The 20,781-nt window shown below is 41.2% G+C and overlaps 2 protein-coding genes across 7 annotated transcripts in view; one reads left to right on the top strand and one right to left on the bottom strand.

The window, feature by feature from the left end:
• Positions 1–198: 198 nt before the first annotated feature.
• Positions 199–10,286, bottom strand: adprs (ADP-ribosylserine hydrolase). Of its 3 annotated transcripts, none has more exons than XM_039603111.1 (6): positions 10,212–10,286; positions 2,939–3,035; positions 2,279–2,486; positions 2,001–2,188; positions 1,584–1,684; positions 199–898 (listed from the first exon to the last, which is right to left on the bottom strand). In XM_039603111.1, exons 2-6 carry the CDS (start codon positions 3,004–3,006, stop codon positions 519–521), a joined length of 945 nt encoding a protein of 314 aa, XP_039459045.1. In that variant the 5' UTR covers positions 3,007–3,035; positions 10,212–10,286; the 3' UTR covers positions 199–518. The 3 variants fall into 3 exon arrangements, with proteins under 3 accessions (XP_039459045.1, XP_039459044.1, XP_031602030.1); XM_039603110.1 differs by lacking the exon at positions 10,212–10,286 and adding an exon at positions 9,923–9,975; XM_031746170.2 differs by lacking the exon at positions 10,212–10,286 and adding an exon at positions 4,962–5,327.
• LOC116325294 (zinc finger MYM-type protein 4-like) overlaps positions 7,412–20,781 on the top strand; it is a 26,534-nt gene continuing 13,164 nt past the window's right edge. For 3 of the 4 annotated variants that reach the window (XM_039603103.1, XM_039603102.1, XM_039603101.1), the window contains exons 1-17: positions 10,368–10,625; positions 11,866–12,478; positions 14,665–14,717; positions 14,792–14,941; positions 15,446–15,509; positions 15,795–15,991; positions 16,125–16,249; positions 17,013–17,247; positions 17,358–17,573; positions 18,080–18,230; positions 18,418–18,533; positions 18,633–18,986; positions 19,071–19,221; positions 19,577–19,752; positions 19,850–20,021; positions 20,233–20,352; positions 20,668–20,711. In XM_039603103.1, coding sequence (XP_039459037.1) covers positions 10,413–10,625; positions 11,866–12,478; positions 14,665–14,717; positions 14,792–14,941; positions 15,446–15,509; positions 15,795–15,991; positions 16,125–16,249; positions 17,013–17,247; positions 17,358–17,573; positions 18,080–18,230; positions 18,418–18,533; positions 18,633–18,986; positions 19,071–19,221; positions 19,577–19,752; positions 19,850–20,021; positions 20,233–20,352; positions 20,668–20,711 — 3,150 coding nt within the window. In that variant the 5' untranslated portion in view covers positions 10,368–10,412. Of the gene's footprint in view, positions 7,725–10,367; positions 10,626–11,865; positions 12,479–14,664; positions 14,718–14,791; positions 14,942–15,445; positions 15,510–15,794; positions 15,992–16,124; positions 16,250–17,012; positions 17,248–17,357; positions 17,574–18,079; positions 18,231–18,417; positions 18,534–18,632; positions 18,987–19,070; positions 19,222–19,576; positions 19,753–19,849; positions 20,022–20,232; positions 20,353–20,667; positions 20,712–20,781 lie in introns of those variants that run through there. The other variant, XM_039603104.1, reaches the window with a different exon arrangement.

The raw sequence follows: 20,781 nt of genomic DNA, 5'->3' as shown, positions 1-20,781 counted from the left end.
AAAGCATCTGAATGGAGCACATCTTCATGAAGTAAATGTGCTTTTCGGGTCTGAGAACACTCGTACAGACGTGTGAATTAAAAAGAAAATAAAAAGTTTATTAAATATTTTTCGGCAAATTGCTAAAACAAAACATGGTCAATTTATAGTGCAACTTTCACGAGACAGGACATAAATCAGGGGAAAGCAAGGAAAAGAGAGCGTGTATGAATATGCTGTTTATTCATATTTAGACCATTTTTTGGATTGGCGTTCAGAGAAGTTTGGCAGTTTGTGTAAAAGCCACATTCTCAAAATTAAGACTGGAAATTTTGTTCAGCTCTAATTTTCAGTTACCTAATAAATTTCATGTTGACAGTTTGGAAAAAGCGCTTTTTTTCTCAAAGCTTAAATTATTTAATACCATTAAGATCCAAAAAAAAAAAAAAAGCTTTTCCAAACAAAACAAAAAATGTAAAGTCTTTTTTTTACGTGTTCTTTATGTGTGAAAGTCTTTTAATGACAATCTGGCTGATCCATCACTCTACTCCAGTTTTCTTCTCTGTGCCATTAGCAGCGGTTGACCTGTTTTCGCCACTCTGCTCGCCTGTCTCGCCTTTGCCCCCCAGTGGCGACTGGTGGTACAGCTTGTAAAGCCTCTCTGCATACTGGTCTGCATCCTCCACCCCCTCACAGCATCTTATCCAGGACAGAGGGATGGTCTCGATGCCATAGTGGGCCCCCGCGATGGCCCCAGCCATGCAGGCTATGGTATCAGTGTCCCCTCCCAGCGCCAGGCTGTACGCTATCGTCCTCTCCACGCCGCCGTAGCTCTCTGGGAGGCATTCCCGGGGCTGCAGGCAGTGGAGGACACAGAAGATTGCAGTGGGGACGGAGTGGAGAGCTGCAATGCCATTACCTGGTAAAAGTCACAAAGACGAGGGCATGTTTTTGTGGTGGCAGTCAAGAGAAACAGGAAATGTCATGTAAAGAAAGGAAGTGGATCGGGGCCTTATTGCACATGTGGCTTGCTCCCTAACCCCTGTTAATACTTCCTCATATACTAAAAGATAAAATAAGATGGGGAAATTTACTTAGAATGAATCAGGAGAAATATATCTAAAATTTAAAAAAATATAGTAATGGTGTTATTTATCATGTTCTTTGTCTTTATGTTTATTTGAAGATGGTTCATTCAACCAAGTTGGTAATAACTTCTCTGTATTAAATTTCGTTCCCCCTCTGATATTCAGCCACCAATGGCTGTGTCTCACTGTCTCCATAGAAAAATGGGGGCGTGACAGATAGTAGTAATAGTCAGAGGTGGTGGTTTTGAATGACTGATTCCATAACAGGGGCACGGTGGTATGAGCAAAACTGGGCAGGTTTCATGAATCTAGACGTAAATTTGCATGCACACTTCCTAAAAAACCCAGATCCAGATTCAGATTGACTCTTAAAGTCACCTCTAATTTTAGATCAAACCCAAAATCTGTCAATCAACCTTTCTTATGGAATTCTTTAAATAAACATTTCCATAATCCTGAAAACAAGCAAACCCCATCACATACCACTCCTCATCAGCGATAAATAATCATACTGACCCAGTTCAGAGATGACTTCCTCTATGCTAACTTTGCTCCTGTCCATCAGGTCTCTGATTCGGTGGAGACGTTCACAGAATGGCTTCTCTGCTTCTTTTAAACTGCAAAAGCATAGATCAAAAATATATACATCTCACACAGCATGAAAAGGGATATTTCAAGTTTTTAAAATACATTTTGAAAGACATAAATCCCTCCTAAGGTTATTTTTTCTCACTCCGAATTGGCCTTTTGATGTGAAAGTTTAATTTAAAATTGAGTCTGAGTTACCTTGCATGACAGACTTGTAAGATAAATGTCTATTATGCTTCAGGGAATAAAACCTCAAATAAAAAAATAAGTTACAGAAAAACTACAATGTTTTCCTTTGGAGGAAAAACCCTGTTCGCTTTCGCTGCCTGTGACCAGTCTACTCACATTCTTGCATCATTGCGTGCAGCCTCATCACCTTCCACTTCCTCCATCTCTTTAATTAACCTGCTGATGAACTGGTGAGGCAAGTCCAGTGCCCCCTGCAGAGAGAGGTGCACTGCTAACGCCTGCAGCACCGCCCCATTATAACCCAGAGAGCAGGAGTGCGTCAGCATGGCACCCAGATGGGCAAACTGCAGAGGAAGAGGGCAAATTTAAAGATGTTGTTTATATCCGATCCATATATAGAGAGAAAACTCAACATTCAAAAGACCCCTGCTCACCCTTTTAACATCAGACAAGTCCGGAAAGGCCAGGGCGAAGGGAGCTGCTCTCATGGCCCCTCCATTTCCAAAGGAGCCCCGACCGTTAAACTGGTCCCTCGCTGGCTGATACACATCATTTAACTGGGGGGATGAGAGCTTCTTCAACACCTGGATCACTCCAGCACCATAACCACGATGTGGGGATGCACTGTACTCCTTCGCAAACCTAAAAATGGTGAGACACCGAGGTAGGAACCATCATCAGTTTACCTGAAGAGCTTTTGGATCCATATTTAACTCATAAAAATCCTTTTCCTTATTTTCTATCATATATACACACTGCTCCAAATGTGGAGCCTCACATTAAACATGTGCAAAATTTCCAAAAATTAAGTTGTTGTAATACAAATAATGCCTGTGAGAGAATTTTTCTATTCTTGGCTGTGTACACAGAAACCCCACCCTCCTGCTGTTTAAACCTTTTGTTTACAAGGAACAACCAATCAGAGGAAAGTTGGCTTAATGCAGGAGGAGGAAGGAAGAAGATGATGATGAAGTGATGGGTTTCACAAAGGCCATGGATAAATAAGGCTTATTTTAAGCACTGAAGCATGCAAAGCTACTCTACAACAGTCCAAGAATAAAAATACATAGCAGGAAAGATGATGATTCCTCTACCTGCGAGCCATGTCGTGCTCATCAAAGCCAGTCCTGGTGAGTAGAGACTGAGCCACACAGCGTGCCATGGCTGTGTCATCACTGTATTCAAGGATACCTAAAACACAGACACATAAATACACACATTTTAACAAATAATAACAGTAATTCAGAACTTTAAATAAACAGCTGACACCAATTTAATCATCCTTAAATTGTAATCACTTTATCGCCTAATCTAGTGGACTTGCTGAAATCCTCAGCCAACAAAGACACCAAAATAATTTGCGGATAATAAAGTGAACATATCTACAGATGGTGATTGTTTACACAGTTTCCCATTCTCTAAAAAGTTTGTGAACCCATGACTTAATGAAGAAAAATTAATAGTTTAATTTACTTCCCCCTGTTACTCATATAAGATTTAAATGAACTATAACCAAGCATATTTATAGAAATACAGTGTGGATGTATTTTTGCTACTTTCTCAAAGAATCCTGACTACAACAAAAAGAAATTGAGGGGAATACCTTAATACAAAACATGGTCTCATCTCACTTCCTTCCCTAAAGAGACAATCAACAGCCTAAACAGGAATCACAAGGCCCAATCAGTGGCGCTTTACACAGCATTTGTTCTGAGCCCTGATGGGATGAGCAGAGACGTCGATGAGAGACTCAGAGACTGCCATCAGAGACTCAGCACTCTACGCTGAGCCCCGTTAATCAAGCAGTAAAGTCTTACAATTTTTGTGCCTGTAAACAGACGCATTGTGGAGCTTCAAACTAACACCACAGCCCATACACTGAGGAATGAATCAAACTATGATGATATGAGATGAGAAAAAGTAAGAGCCCCAGTTTCTGCAGGATAAATAATCCAGTGGACATCATGATCCTGATTATCTAATATTACTGGATCATAATTATAGATTCATTAATGTGTATATCACTTGTTGCTGGAAATATAGATTACTTAATTGCTTAAATACTGCTGGGTATCCAAAGCATGCTTTATTAGTCATGTCTGCCAACATTTAGGCCTTTTTCTGAAGGGAGCTGGGATATTTAAAGCATTCTTTTTCCAATCTAACCGCAGCAAATTCATCTGAATGTTACACGGTATAACAGTGAAGTTATTTTAAGTAACTATTTAGCCGGCACAATTTACACCGTGTAATTTTTTATTTTTGTAGTTTGTTGGTTCCCAGCTCATCCCAGCCAGTCCAGATCTGATTTTTGTGAAAATGGTTATAATTCAGCTATGCATTATTGGTTTCAGAAGCTTGATGAATATCTCCAACTCTCATTCTTCACCTTATCTTCACAGTAATGACAGATGAAATCGTGAAGCAGCAGATAGGATAGCAAGCCAATTCATTTGACAGCCAACCACCTGTCTGTCTGCACAAAGATTAGGTTCCATGTCTAAAAAGAGAAGCCAAGGCAATAGTGCCTTAATCCTGCATTCTATTTACCAGCCAACAGGGGCGATACCTGGAGTCTCCAAAAGACGACTTATTCTATAGAAGGTTACGGGAAACGGCTCTTGCTTCTGATGGTACCTTATGCATATTTTACAGTATTGGGTATGCGAGTTTCCATACAGATTTCTACATTGACAGCTTCCCTAAACATGCCCTCATACAGTCCTCCAAAATTCCAACTGCACATTGGTAAACACAGATGACCTATTCATCAGTTGAATGCTGATTGGTTGACAAGTCAGCCAGAGTAGGTTGTATTTATTTTATGAACCATAATCATATACGAAACATGGCAAAACAATGTAAGAGCAAATTATGTCTTATAGAGCTGCCTTTACGCCAGTTTTGAGAGTGCAACGTTCATTTCAGGGGGCTAGTGCCTCCCCATCCCCCCCTTTGGAGAGACCCCTTCAGGTTTCAGACCTGATCTTTTTTACCCCCTTTCTTTCTTTTTTTAGTAATTTCAAACCATTTTGACCCCTTTAAGTTACTCTGTATGTCAGCTTTGCTTCACGGTGCAGTGGGCTTGTTATGAAACCACCTCCTCCTCTCACTGACCGGTTCCTTTAGTTTCGTCGTCCAGGCTGCTGAGGTGCTGCAGCACACTCTCCATGGGAACCTCCTCCGCCCCTTCAAACTCTCCTCCGATACAGTCTCCCAGCACACCCGCGACCAGCGCTCCCCTGAAGCGGGACAAAGACGCCGGACCTCCCGCGGCTGCCGCTGCTCTCACCGCCGTGACTGCCATTCATCCGACGGGGAAAAGGACTTCAGCTTGCTCGTTTCTCCGCTGACCCTACTGCCAGACAGCTGTCTAGCGGATCCAAAGTAGTCCACAACAACAACAAACGTCGACCTGAAGCTCTCTCTGCACGGCTTCCGGAAAACGTTCAGATCACCGTTTGACCCCCGGTGAAAGTTCGCACATAGAAGTACAGCCAAGCAGAGAAGACCTCCATTAAACGACAGCATTGAGTCTAATCTAGTTCACCCATTTCTATGCACCGGATACCGAAACTGCTGTAATAAATGCGCACGAACTTTATACAGTGTGATTCTTCATCAGAATCAGGTTTATTGACGAAGCATGTGTTCACAAAGAATTGGTCCGTGTCTTTTTGCTCTCAATTTACTTCACAGAACAGACAACTAACACTACCGACAACAGCAACATGACCCAGACATTAATAATAGTAGAACTGGCCTTTTAAAAATACAGAAATTAATATCAGTGAAAATCATAAATCAAAATTTTAAATAAAACTTCTTCTAGATACTTATTGGGGCTCACCAGGACATAAAAAGCTGTGTGTAAAGGATCTACAGCTAGATCTAATTATTAAAAATGATTTAAAGTTTGCAGGCTTTGCCATGAGTTATAGTTACAAAAACAACATTTTTCCTGCTCACTCGTTTTCTACCATCTTTTCTTTTACAAAAAATCCCTTTAAAGATTAAATTCGGGATTTGCTGAGTGAAAATTTAAAAAATAATAATAATAATAAATTAAGCAAATGTGAACTTGTGAAACTACCCATGAATCTAAGATTCTACATAACTTTCCATAAAAAACACTACAAAACAAACATGTTTCTTTTTCACTGAATTTATTACAGTTCTTTTATTTATTAGCTTTCCTGATAAATACCAGTTTAAAAATGTATTTGTATAATACGATTGTATCAGTATGCTCAGGCAGCATACTGAACAGCACAGGAGCACCACTGATCACCTTTTCTCTTCACCTTCTATACCTGAGACTCAAGGTACAGATCAGACTCGTGCCACCTACAGAGATTTCTAGACAGCTCTGCTGTTGTTGGCTGTATCACTGATGGAGGTTAAAATCTAGAAGTACACATAGACAAAACGATTAAGAAGGTTCTGGTTTAGTTCTGAGAGTCGTACCTGAGATGGTAGAGGTGTCTGAGCGGAGGATGCTGAAGAATCTCCTCAGCATCATGAACAATTCACTCTAGCCCATGCATGATTGGTCATCGTATTACACACAGCAAAAGGCTCATTGCCCCAAGCAGCAGGACTGAGTATTGCAGGAGATCTTTTCTACTTGTGGCTATAAGACTGTACAACTCCACATTCACACTTTAAAATATCATACTCCACACTATCTCAGCTGTTCTTTACCAGATGGAAGGACCGTTATTATTTTTACTGCAGTACTGTATATATATTTACATATATATTTTGCGCAAACACACTAATACTTACGGTAGGGTCGTACATTTAAATAGCTCGTCCCTGCCGGACAGGAGATGCGACCTCTGAAAGGATGAAATGCAGAGGGCAACTTTAAGGAGAGAACTGTTATAGTAAGGTGTGCACCTCCAGATAAGCCTAGGTGCTCCTTTGGAGACTCACTGTCCAAGTCTGTGGAGAATTATCTGAGTGATTTCGCGCCATTCTTCCACAGATATCTCCTTATTGTGGTGTTTTGATGATGGTGGTCGAAAGGGCTTTCTAACAAAATCTCTTATTAATGTAAAACTGGGTTGACAGCTGGAGACTGAAGGCCGTGGCACATCATTCACATCATGTTTATGTAATCCTGGAAGTGATTCTCCATTAATAACAAAGCGTAATCATAGGTGATCAATCAAAACAGCTCTGCGCTGATTTGCACTGTAAGGATCAGGTTCTTTAATTTGTCACCCACCTGACAGTATACTGACACATGCACATAAATATCCATTGTGTTAACCAGACTGGGGGAAAGGAATATGGAGGATGCGCAGGAATGATGAAACAGACGCTTGTCATTTATCTTCAGTAAGAAATGCAGCATTTCATAGTCACTTACAAACAGGGTTTACCGTAATCACCACAAAATAGCAGCAATTAAAGAAATTGCCATAGAGACTGCTTTTTTAAAAATCAAGTATTTGATGTGTGATTTTGAGTATTAAAAAATAAAGTTCAGGACGTGCTTATAAGAAAATACTGTGCAGCGCTACTTGACATTTATAATGCTTACAGTTTCAGGAGTAAAAAGAAGGGAACGCTTATCTAGCCATTACGGTAATCTTAACCCACATCTCTTCTATGAAAGTACTTTTGTTTCGTCTGTAGTAGTCTTTGGATTCACTTTAAAAGTAGCATAATACTTAAGTTTTTTCCCTACGAAGTGAACTCCTCTGCGCCTGTTGTCGGTCCGCTCGTTTCCTCGGTGAACTGCAGCATCCTCTGCATACATACATGACCCATAACCCGGAGAGGAGGTGGGCGGCTGGGTGCGAAGCGCGGCGTCTGCAGCATAATTAAAACATGGCGGACTCGGAGGAATATAGACTTAAACGATTAAAGGTAAGGCATTCACAACCAGACTGTAGTTATAGCGGCACTCAGCTGGACGCTAAATTGATTAGCTGATCCGGCCACACACTGTGTTGTTTAGTTGCTGTGGGCCGGTGGAGATTCGCACATTCAGGCTAGTGTTAGCGGCTAGCTTGGTGCTTGCTATTCAGTGCTGATGCATGCCGAGAATTTGCAGAGCAGCAAACGAATATGTTGAGAACATTGTGTCCACGGGCCTTTGATGTGCACCTCTGGAGCTGGTTATTAAGCCAGCCGGAGACCAACTTTTGGGTTTCAGCAGCGTCCACGTAGCTCGTAAAGGCATCGGCCAGGACTGCTGAGAATAATGAGAAGTGGGGGGTTTATTGAAATGATCTATGGCTACATTAAGACCGTTTTTTGCATGAGTAGTGTAGCCATCACCAACATTATTTTTCTTATTATTTGGGGTGTGTCTGAACTCAAAAGTATGAGTGAGTTCAGAATATGGTTGAATTTTAAATGGAGTTTGGTGGGACGCCCCCCCCACCCCCCTTTCTTTCATACAACTACTAATTAGACATGAGGCCTGGAGCCTTTAAAAGGCACTAAAACGTGAAAGCTAACGTTTAACTCACATTGTCTTAATGGTATTTGAATAATTAGAAGCACTAAAATGTTATTAAATTTATATACAGGTACCAGAGTTATAGCATTGGTACCCTTCGGGGATTTTCTGGTACATTTTTTGATTGCCACATGACAAAAATTGTAGTTCCTCTAATGGCCACTTGAGGCCGCCTTAAAAAGAGTCATGAACTCCATGTTTTTGCATCTGTACATAGTTTGCCCCTTCAATAAAGAAAATGCTACAGAGATTATTTTCCCATCTGGATACTGGAGTTAAGGGTATGGCCACCCAACAGGTGTAGCTAATTAGAGTTATTGAACTGGTCATTAGCAGGTATGTGATATGAATGACATTCATGACTGCAGGAGAAATACCCACTGACTATACGTTGTAGGCACATTCCAAGATGGACCTAAATCTACTTCCAGGCGAGCGATTGAAGTGACAACCAGTGAGTGCAGGATACTCCTGTTTGGAGAGTGACCTGGTTATTACATTCGATGGATGCCTAGGTAATCAAAATCTAGGGGGAGGTCCATAAGCAACCAGGCGCCGGCTTCAAAACTACAAACACCAACCAACGTGGATGTAGCCCAAGTTAGCTGACTTAAGTTAGCCCTACAACCTCCAAACTGCACATATACAGTTGTGGTCAGAAGTTTTCATACTCTTCGTGGGAATGAATTTCATGATAATTTGGGGATTTTTAAGTATTTCTTTGAACTGTTCTTTTTCCAGCATGGAATGATTGTACAGCGCACATCTTTAATGAGTTTAAAAAACCCAGAATTGGGTGCACAAGCTTAATGTATTTTGGATTTTTTCTAATCCATTCAGGGTCAAATTTATACATATACTCACTTTCATCTTTTAAGCGAGTGGTGCTGAAGGTTCTATAAATGAAGGTTCTTATCTTGACATGGCCAAGGTTTGTTAACTTCTCATTAGTATACATGATTGACTACAACTGTGTGCCAGCAGTCTTTGGATTGGCCAGTACTCAGCACAATGGGAAAGTCTAAGACACTCAGTGAATATCTATCTATGATCAAATTAGACAGAGATTGAGATATTTAGTCCGAATGACAAGAGGTATGTTTTAGGGATAAAGATGAGGGTTTTGAACCCAGGAACGCTATCAGCTGTCAAGCATGGTGCTGGTAGCATCATGCTCTGGTCTGTTTTGCTGCCAGTGGGACTGGTACATTACATAAAGAGTGGATGAAGGAAGAGCTTCACCTCAACTTCACCTCAGCTCAACAGCTAGACAGCTCAAACTCCAACAGGACAATGATCCTAAACATATTAAAAAATGGTTTTAGAGTGGATAAAACAGGCTAACGTTAAACTTCGGAATGGCCTTCCCGAAGCCCCGACCTCAATCTTATTGGATATTTATGGACTACACTTAAAAAGCAGAGTTTGTGCCGGCAAACCAACAAATTTAAATTAACTCTACCAATTCTGCTAAGAATAGAGGTCAGTTATCTATTCAGAAGCTTGTGGATGACTACCGAAAGCATCTACTACTAGAGCTGCAGCTTGCCAAGAGACGTTTAAACATATTTCTTAGATAAAATCAAAAATGAATTCAAACCTGTGCACCCTGTGTTTTTGTTCATTCAAGTCATTAAAGATGTATGCTGTGCAATTATTCCACCCTGTGAAGAAAAAAAAGAAAAGAAGAGAGAGAATAAAGAAATCATTAATATCCCCCAAATTACCATGATAGTCACACCCATGATGAGTGGATGTAAACAACCTGGCTCAGGTTGGGCTTCAGTTGATATATCTTTAGCACAATATATAGGATAGAGGTATTTTTATTTACTTTATGTCAATGGCTTGTTATTTTTAGAATATTTAAAACTGCTTTTAAATAATACCTTTAAAGTAAGGTTAAGACATTCCCTCCTTCTCTTATTTGAACAAGTTTTGTTTGTGTGGTCCATCATCAGTGTGATCATCTTCACCTGTGGTTGCTCTGCAAGAGCCAGGTGTTTATACTCTGTGCTAATTGGCCTTGTTCATCCATTATAAACTACCATGAAACTGGTCAGCAACTCCCATTTAACAAAAAGAAAATTATGGTAAAAATAAGTGAGGTGTCCTCAGAGAAACGAAAAAGCATTGTTTATTTGCACACACTGGGACACTCTGTTCGTCAGATTAGCAAGAAAATCAATGTGCCATCCTCCACAATTCAATATATTATCAGAAAGTTCAAAAATGATGGCCTCATTACCGAGAACAGAAGACGCTCGGGCAGACCCAGAAAGACCAAGGCAAGGTCCATAACTGTGAGTAACATCAAGAAAACCCTCAGAGAGACACAACTCAGCTCACAGAGAGAGAGTGATGGGAGGGAAGTCATTTTTAAGAGTGATTAGGTAAAATGTCTCTGCCAATGTAGGGGAGCCATTTCAGTTCATGTTATTTTATTTACAGAAATGTGCCACAATTCAGCCTGGAGCCCAGCAGAGGGCGTGCTCAACATAATCCTCATTCCAGAATATAATGATTTACTCCTGATTCTAGTTAAAAAGTTGAAATGTAAATTTTTACGAAAAATAGTTTTGATAATATGTCGGAATTGGAATAAAAAGCTTTTGTTTTTTTCCCCACAAACCCACAACACTTGGTTTAAAATGGACATGCTGCCTTGACGATGTGTGTTTACAGACAATAGCTAGATCTTTGAGCATAGTCAAACTACAACAGAAGCTCCTGTGTGTGTGCACAGAGGCCGCTGGTTGTGGTGATTGTAAGGTACTGCTGTCAAGAGGTTGCTGGCTCAATGGATGCTGTAAAGTGTCTAATGGTCTTTACCAACAAAACCAGCAAAGTCTGAAAATCAAGCTTAACATTTCATCCCAGTTACAAGGTAAAATTCTCCGATGTGGGCTACTGCTCCACGGGTAACTTTTGATTTCATGGCCAGGTTTTCTGAAGGTCCCACTGGGTGTCCGTAAGCTTTTTGCGTCTTAATTTTGACCCGTGTGTCTGTTTTATCATCTTAAGCAGGTTTTCATTGATTATTTTGTATTTTTCTTTAAAATGATTGTTATTTGCTTGGATGTTTTATTGTCTATTGTATAGAAATTAATACTTTTTTAAAGTCATAATCAAGAGTTTATTTTCTTACCATGGGAGTCTGTGGGGACTGACTCCCTGCTAGATGTTTTTTAGATCAACGAATCATAAAAAAATGTTGTGCTTTATTCAAGATTGGCAGAAATAACAGAAAAATGCATTAACTCAAGTAAGACACCAGCAGCCAGTCGTGCTACATGTTTGGTTATCTCTAGAATATGTGTTTTTAATCAGAAAACTGTTGTATGTTAAACTAAAACGGCACTTGATGCCTTAATTATATCTCTGATTGTGTTGTATCGTTTTTCTTAACTACTTATCAAATTCGGGGTTGTATCCAGGATGTATTTTATGTTTTCACTGAACATATTTGGCCCCTATCTGTCAAAAATTGTATTGTATATGGATGTATTGTCGAGAAATTATGATGATCTCTCTCCTCTACAGCATGAGGAGCACATGTCCAGGGTGTTTGACGAGGTGATGGGGCTGGGAGACTTCGCCGACTCCTCCAGGGGCTCCAATGCATCCTCCAAGAGTGGTGAACAGGACGAGACGAAGGGAGTGGACCAAACTTCAGGACAAGAGGAGCAACAACCCATGGAGGAGGAGGAGGAGGTAGAGGAGGAGAATAGCAACTGCAGCAGGAAAGAAGAAAAGATAGACAAAGGGGCGGGCGAGTCATCACTTCCTCGCATTGCCTCGCCCACCTCTGACCCACAGGATTCTTTTAAAATGGGGAGCAGCGACGGGGGAGGTGGACGAGGAGGAAGCGGGGCGGCAGCGTTTGATGACGCGCTGGATGGCCTTCCTTCATTTGGGCAGGAGGAAGATGATGAAGACTGGCACTTTGCCCTGCCCATGGGCACCCTGGAGGATGTAGACGTGGATAAGGCCGGCAGGAAAAGTACCCAGCAGGCGAACAGCGAAGCTCCGAGCAATACCTTCGGTTCTGAGCCAAAAGTAGGGGAGGAGGAGGAAGAGGAGGAGGAGCAAGAAGAGAGGGCAGGGAGCACCGGTTCCGCCAACACCTTCCACTCGTCACAAGACAACAGCAGAGGTAACACTGCTTATTTTGAAGGACATGATAATTAGTGACTCATCTGTTTGCTTATTTTTTTATTTCTACTCCACTGTTTTTATACAGTTAGTCACAGAGCGTACCATTCAGCTCATAAAACAGTCTTTGAGTCGAGGGTGGAGCCTAATAAAAGCAAAACAACCCTCATGAAGTCACAATGATGTCAATTTAATTCCCCTTTATCTGTGTAACACCAAATAACAACAATCATAGCCTCAAGGTGCTTCATACTGTAAGGTACAATAACAATATGTTATTACTGCATATGCAGGTCAGTTTAGATATAATTGCTTCACAGATGAAAGACAAGCTGATGACTAGAAGAAAAAGTAAGAGAAACAAACAAATATTCAGTAATTTAAAATACCATATAAATAGTATGCTTAGTAAAAATGAGAAACCTAAAAAAAAAACAAGCAAAATAGTAACATTAGAGATAAAGTGAGGCTGTAGTAACTGCATTAAAAATTTAAAAAGGCAGTCCTAAATAAATACTTTTTAAAAGAATATAAATATTAGTCTAAGCAAAGGACATGAATAAAAATACAGTGATGTGTAGTCTCATGTCATGTCACACACATTTCTAATAACCAGGGGAGGGGCAAGCTCCAAATCTGGCAGCACTGTCTGATTACGTCACAAAACTTGACAATTAAATAAGAATGAATGGCAGCATTTGAAATTAAATAGATTGACTATTTGAAATCAAAACATTTTACTTGCAGACTGACAGTTTTAACAGCACATGGATGGAGCTTCTCAAGTGTAGAAGCAGCCAACTTTCATAACCTTCACTAACTTGGAGTGATTTGAGGACTTTTGAGGCCGAGAAGTGGCGAAAGCAATAGAGGTTACCTGTTACCAGCACAGAAAAGTGTGTTAGGCCTGCAGGTCTGCAGCTAACAGAAGTGAAACGCCAGCTATTTCTTTAAAGAGGACAGCATGAATAGAAGCCTTATAAGTGCAGGATGTTCTCCCTGAAGCCTACTTCTTTTAGTCAAAGAGACAAATGATTTGAATCCTGGTGAGCTGCTCTGCATCTTACAGATGTACCTCAGAAATATGAAGACAGGAATGAGGTTAGCTCAGACTCACTTTTTTTTTCTAATTCTACTAAATGATTTAGAATTTGGGAAATGTCTGTGCAGTGACGTAAAGGACTAAAATAAATGTTTTTATCATCCTCTTGGATCATCATTTAAGATCCGCTGAGCCATTACAAGTTGTAACCTGCACATGTCCTGAAAGGAAAGTGAAAATGGTTTCAAAAGGTGTCACAGATTTTAAAAAAATCCTTCACACTGTAGCCAGGTGCTTGCTCACAGGAGTTGTCTGATTGTTGGGCTTCTCTTTGTGTTATTGTGTCTTTACCTTACAATATAAAGCGCCCTGGGAGCTGACTTGTTGTGATTTGGTGTCATTATTCAGTTGAATTAAATGTAACCTTATAGACAGTAAAAAAGTACTAAAACATTAATTTAACAAGTGCATGCCCATGCTACAATTAGAATAAGTGGCAGTCAGTTCCTGTGTGTGACCAACAACATATTGATTTAATGTAATATCACATGAATCAGAATTTGTGATTTTTGTGGAGTTCCAGTGGTTTAATGAAGATCTTAGCATGCATTTTATTTGGTAATTTTTGTTCAGTTTAATTGTTTGTTTTTTTTTCCTTTGTGGGTTTTTTTTTTTTCTTTTTTTCTCAGAAAATCTTAGAATTTAGCATCTGTTGGTATCGGGTAACGCACTGACAGAAAGTCTCAGTGGAAGTACTGCGAACAGTACTGTCAACAAGCCATTCTTAAAGAAGAGAAGTTAAACAAGAACCTGTCATGAATCCAGATTTGAAGTTTTTAGCTCAAATAATCAGACAGGTACAGCAGAGCGTCTACAGCCATCTGTGAAACACAGTGGAGGCTCTCTCACGGTCTGAGGCTGCTTGTCAGACAGTGGTTTTGGGATCGATCGAATTACGAAAGCAGAAGGATACCATCTGATCCACCGTGTAATACCATCTGGAAAGCATCTTGATTGGCATCTATTTCCTCTGCAGATCATATTTGTTCCAACTTATTTAAAGTGTTTACTAAAAAAAATAACAAAAACAATAATACATGCTGTTTTTTGTTTTGTGTGTTTTTTTTCCCCCTATCCATGTTTAGATGCAGGCGTCTTGAACCAGACAGAGGAGACGGAAGACAGTGAACAGGAAGAGGTGAGGGTTGGAAAACACTGTCAGTTAACTGCCTTTTTAGCTCAGGTAGTTATGGACGCTTTCTATTATTTCAGACGTCAGAGGCAGCTCCGGTGGAGGACAGCAATACCCCGATCTCGCCGAGTGTGAATATAAAAGAGGAACCTATTGATGAAGGCTACGATGCTGCGTTATTGCCTCAGAGCTCCATCAGACAGATCAAAGAGGAGCTCGAACACCAGGAGGTTGGTATAGAGACAAGGCAAAGATTACCTCACTGTATTTGGATTGAAGCTGCTAACAGACTAAATTGTTTCATAACAATACATAGACTCATTATTTCGGTCATCAAGTTTAACAATATCCCACCCAGTCCCCTCAGAATCAGCCGATTGCTTTTGCACAATAACATGTCAAATTTTATTTTCACACTACGTTAATATTTTCAGAGTTGCAGGCCTTTGAAGTGCAGTGAGGTGGGTCAAAATTGTGTGCTTTTAAATTTAAGTCATGTTTTTCAGCATTTTGGAGCACACGAGCAATATGCCATGCTCTTATATAGTCACAGCATGAAGATCAAATTTTACCTGCCTTCATTAAATATACTGAAGTTACTGTACCAAAAGTGGCTGATTCTGAGGGTCTTTTTAAATAGATAATGATCTTTTGACCTTTTTGATGTGATTTATAGCAGTATGAAAGACAGACAGAAGTGCGCAGTCTGATTTCTTATCGTTTTATTGTTGCAGGAGGAGCTGAGGATCAGCTCCGTCTTCTCCGTAGGTGGAGGCAACACCTTTGCCTCTCCTACCAGTGAGTGCATTTGTTTTAACATTAGTGGTGATGTTTTATACACTATGTTGTAGTTTATTTGATTTTAACTGTAATAACACGAATCCAATTGCGTTATTTTTATTAGTCCTGGTAATAATGCACCGAAGACTTTCAGTGAACCAAAGAAGATCTTGGTCTGAAGATTGGCCTGAAATTGGACCTACTGATAAACCACGGATTAGTGGCAGAGAGGAAAAAATCTGCGAATTATCTAAGGGTTAATAAATCTGCCTGATAGCTTTGTTAACCTCTTGTCCACCCCAGTGCCAGCAGCAGTCCCAGCCCCAGCTCCGACTGCCATTTTTATCCCTGGTAGAGGAGCTGTCCTACAAGCCATGGCTCCCCTCCCCATCAGACCTCCAGTTCCACTCCCAACTTCACTACCAGCTCTGACACCAATACCGCCACGCCCACCACAACCCCCAGTTCCTGGTAGCGTTCGCTGCAGCGGCTGCTCTAAGGTATTAATGCAAAAATGCACATTGTTAAAGGAAAACTACTACAATTTGAAAAGCTTCACGTAACTCTGTATTTAGCTTATTAATGCTTTTATCTGCTGAGAATTTGTACAATGATGTGACTTTACATTTTCAGGTTCTGCTGAAAGGTCAAACAGCTTTCCAGAGAAAAGGATCAACGCAGCTCTTCTGCTCCACCGTATGTCTGACAGGCCATCTTCCTCTGCCCACTAAAAACCGAAGCTGTTTCCAGTGCAACAGGTACACACTGTTTCCACTGGGCATCGACATGAACTCACTGCCTTGTGGTGCTATGAAACCTGTATACGGATGGTCACTTGAGAGTTTAACGAAATGCTACTTTATTTTACATGATCTACTTTTAAATGTTGCTGAAATGTGAGATCCTTTAGTGCATAGCATAACTTTCTCTCTTTGCCTCTATTTTCACATTGCTTTGGAGCAGCTGGTTATCTTAAACACCCAACATAAATGTAAACAACTGTTTAAAAATTGCCAAATTTGTCACTTAACAGTCAAATTTGTAATAAGCAGATTTAAACTAGGTGCTTAATTGAGCTTTTTTTCAGTCAGATGTTTTAAGTCAGAGCTGCAGCTGCACCTCCCGATATTCTCCAAAGCCCTGATGGAGGATTGTACGCTATGTGATTATTTCTTTTTTAATAGCTCTGAGACTTTTAATGGCCTGTGTAGCATCTTTCAGGGGGTGTTTAGAGATAGCAACATGATCATCTCAGTAGAAGATAGCTCCCTCACTTTTATTTTAAAATTTCAGTTGTTGCTCCGTCCAGTCTCATGGGTCATTGTGGGTCTGCTACTCCAGTTTCATTTGCTATCATTCAGCCTATGATTTTAGGTGGCAATGGTAGTCCTTGTTCTGATCTGGACGGCCAGCCTGCAAAACAAGGGCTTCCTGTGCTACCTGTGAATCAAAAGATTTGATTTATTCCATTTAAACCAGCACAGGGATCCACATCGATAGTTCTTGTTTTACTCTTTGCAGGGAGATTGTCCAGCCCAGGGACATGATCACGATCCCAACAGACGACAGCACCTTCATGCACTTTTGCGGCCAGTTCTGTTTATCCGTCTTTAGACACAAGAAGAAACAGACTGACAAGCTTCCTGACAAATGGGTCGATAAACGAGTGGAGAGAAAGCCAGAGAAGCCGCCAGAGAAACCAGCAGACCGCCAGACTGACAGACCCTTCTGTAGTGTCTGTAAAGTCTCCAACAAGGTAAAAGACCTCACGCGTGTAACATAAAGATCCAATTTTAGGTCAGCGTCTCTTCATTTTGGTTGCATTTATTGCTTTTCCACATGTTTTGATTGCGATCATCTCTACAGCCGATTGAGCACGAGGTCACCCATCAAGGCCGCCTACACAGACTCTGCAGCGATGCTTGCTTTGTAACCTGGCGCAAGATACGTCAGTTAGCCATGAACTGCTGCGAAGGCTGCGGTCTTTACTGTAACACCAAATCAGGTTCCTGTCAGACGCTCACAATCGAAAGGTCTCAGCTCAACTTCTGTGGTCCCACCTGCATTAGCACCTACAAACAGGTATAAATATCTTTGTATCAGTTCTATACATTTAACTTTTTGGAGTCATGTTGTTTATTTATAACAAAACCTGTTTTTGGTTTTTTTGGTTTTTTTGCCACCTTATTGCTCAGGGGCAGCTGTGCCCCCTCATATGTGTCCAAATTATCAGAACCTGCTGAATTTTGAAGATATATGCTTTATGAGTGCTAGAGTTGAATTGATGTTTTGGCATACTTGGTGGTTCAGTGGTTTGCCCTGTCGTATCATATGAAGAGGGATCTATCCTGGGCAGTGAAGTTTTTTCCACAGGAGTTACAATAATCGATCCAACTTCTTAGTTTTAAAAAAGTGTTTTTCATAACAAAATGTTTTATAGTCTCTCTTTGAGCAAAATGGGAGCAGCACAGACTCGCCTCGCCAGCACAGCTGCTGCTTCTGTGTGTATATACTTATATGCATCTGTTCTCATGATTCATTATGTCAGAAAAATCATGCTTTGCACCCTCGTATTGTTTCCTCCACAGACCTGTAGAAAGACAACAGAGTGCGCGTACTGTCACAAGACAGTGGTCGTATCCACCACCATCATGGAACGAGACCAGAAGGGCAAAGTTCAGCTTTACTGTTCAGTGGTCTGCGTGGAACAGAGTCGACCACCTCAGCATAATCTCACTGGTATGACACACACGCGTCCACATGTGTCAGGGTCATGTCACAAGCAGAGGGTTTACAGCAGTATATTTATTACAAATTAAGATACCATGCAGAATAGAAAATAATTAGTTAGCGTCCTGGCTCCAGTGGAGGAAAATTCTCAAGTTTTTGCTTTTAATGACTGTTTTATTTTTAAATTTTTTTGCAGGTACTCCATTCCCATGTTCCCTGTGTAAAGTGACCGCCGTTCCTCAGTATCACCTGGCCATGGTGGACGGCACCATACGTAACTTCTGCTCCTACACCTGTGTGTCTATCTTCAGGGTAAAGCAACAGTGGCATTAGTAAATTTAACGATGGCACAGATTGATGGTCTAAGACGTCTTGTAATTTTGTTTTTTCTTTTCCCTTCATGTCTCATAGAAATCTGGCCACATATCCCAGCCAGACCTGACCAATGGAGCCTCTTCTCTCAGGGACCCCTCCGTCAGAGATGCCCCCAAACCGGGGCCTTCTGCCGGAGCCAGCTCAGTCCCTCCCGTCCCTCAGGATTACCCATCCTCAGTTCCCTATCCAGGCAATCATCCCAGTCATACCTCAGTGCCCCCACTAGTGCCTCCCCATCCAGCCATCTCCTCCTCCCCTTCTGTGCCGGGACAAACGCAAGCCGGTCAGCCACTGAAACCGGCAGAGGGTCGGCTAGGTGACACCTCCAAACTGACCTGTCATCAGTGCAGCAAACAGTTCAACACCAAGCCGCTATTATTCAGTCACCAGGTAAGTAAACACGCTCATATCCTTCCGCATGACCAGTGCCACACCATAAAAAAGGAATATACTAGTTGTTGTTTTTGCCTGCAGGGTCGAATTTCTGTGTTCTGCAGTAAGATGTGCTGTGAGCAGTATAAAACCCACAAAAATATCCTTGCTGTGTGCGAGTGGTGTAAGCAGGATAAGGTGATCTTTGACACCATCGCCTACAACCAGCAGGACCTGGTCTTCTGCAGTGAAAGTGAGTAATGCTCAAAGATGGCCTTCATCCTCTTCTACACAGTTAATGCTGCTAGTCAAGTTTCATCATGTTGGTTACTGAACATAATTCAGCCATGTGCCGCTCTTTTGCTGTGATCCTTTGCAAATCCTTCTCATCAGAGGTCCTCTTGGTTATTATTTTTTACCCTCAAACTCTAACTCACAATCTACTTGGACCTTTTTTGGTAATTTTGAACGTACAAGATAATTCTTATCTCTTAGGAACTATCTGCATTTTCTCTCTAGCTTTTCTCTCTGTTTTAATTTCCAGATTTGATTGCTTGATTGTGTTTGTAGTAGTGCTGAGTTAATACCCCTCCTGCTGTGTTTTCCAGACTGTAAGCTGCTCTTCAAGCATGACCTGACTTCTCGTAGCAAGGAGCATGCCTGGCGTCCCTGCACCTACTGCTCTGGCATTGCGCAGAAGATGCTGCACAGTCACTACGGAGGCAAGCTGGAGGAGTTCTGCAGACCGCACTGCATGTCCCAGTACACTGTACTCTACTACGGGGTGAGAATATGGCTGTCCCACTGCACTATTCACCGAACCACACGATGCCTCTTGCAGCGTGTTGAATGTGGTCGTGTTTTCCTATGTCTTGGTGCAGATGGGTCGGTGTGACAGCTGCAGGAAGCAGGGCTACATGACGGAGAAGCTGCAGTGTTTGGGTTCGGTGCGTAACTTCTGCAACCTGCCCTGCCTACAGCAGTACTGCCACCTTCACTTTGAGACGAGCCAACACAGCAGCAGTAATGGGACGGCGCCACAGACACCATATGGTAAACGATGTTCAAAACTGTAAAGCTGCACATGAACACGCGCAGTAATTATTTCAAATCTGCAAAAGCTTAAAAAGCTACAGAGCTGCTTCTCAAATGGTGTTTAAATCAAAACATACCAAGTAAGGTCTGCGTGGTAAACACTGAAGCATCTGGGTGAAGGGATTGCATTCACTATTTTGGGTTTGACCCCCTTTCTCTCTACTTCCAGCTCCAGCTCCAACCCAACCCCACCACTCCTCAAAGATGAATCCAGTCATAGCTGATGTCGTCTCATTGGCCAACGGCTCCGCCACGCAGCCCAGCGTGTCAGCAGATACCACTCTGACTGGTTAGGACATGCACACATCCATAAAACCATTGTCCTAATATTCTAATATTTTTTGTGTATTTAGTGTCTTTAGATTTGGTTTTTAAACATTTTATCCTTTCTAGAGTGAGTATTTGCAATAAGTGAGAAGCTCTTATGTAATTTTTTTTTTTTCTGTAATGAGCACAGTACAGATTTAAAAAAAGAAAAAAGATAGCTACCTCTAAAGCAGCTGATAATATTTAAAGTCATTTAGGTTTGTGTTTGTGATGTCAGATCTCATATTATTATAACCATATTATTGGGGTTTTGTGTTTTGTCTGTTTGTTCTTTTAGGAGCTCTACCAACCTCCAATGTAGACGGCAAGAATCTCGACCACGTATGTACTGTTTCTGTGTCTATTTGTTCTCACAGGTTAGATGATTTTGCCTGACATTATTAGAGAGGAT

The sequence above is a fragment of the Oreochromis aureus genome, linkage group 19 (genome assembly GCF_013358895.1).
Source record: "Oreochromis aureus strain Israel breed Guangdong linkage group 19, ZZ_aureus, whole genome shotgun sequence".
Lineage (NCBI taxonomy): Eukaryota > Metazoa > Chordata > Actinopteri > Cichliformes > Cichlidae > Oreochromis > Oreochromis aureus.
Note: the sequence above shows the minus strand (reverse complement) of the source record. Positions and strands in the feature narration are given on the sequence as shown.

Excerpts from the sequence above, each read along its gene's own strand:
- adprs (XM_031746170.2), bottom strand. The coding sequence starts at position 5,151 with ATGGCAGTCACGGCGGTGAGAGCAGCGGCAGCCGCGGGAGGTCCGGCG. Across the intron at positions 2,487-2,938 it reads GAGCACGACATGGCTCGCAG|GTTTGCGAAGGAGTACAGTG; the intron begins GTAGAGGAATCA and ends CACCATTTTTAG. Across the intron at positions 2,189-2,278 it reads ACTTGTCTGATGTTAAAAGG|TTTGCCCATCTGGGTGCCAT; the intron begins GTGAGCAGGGGT and ends CTTCCTCTGCAG.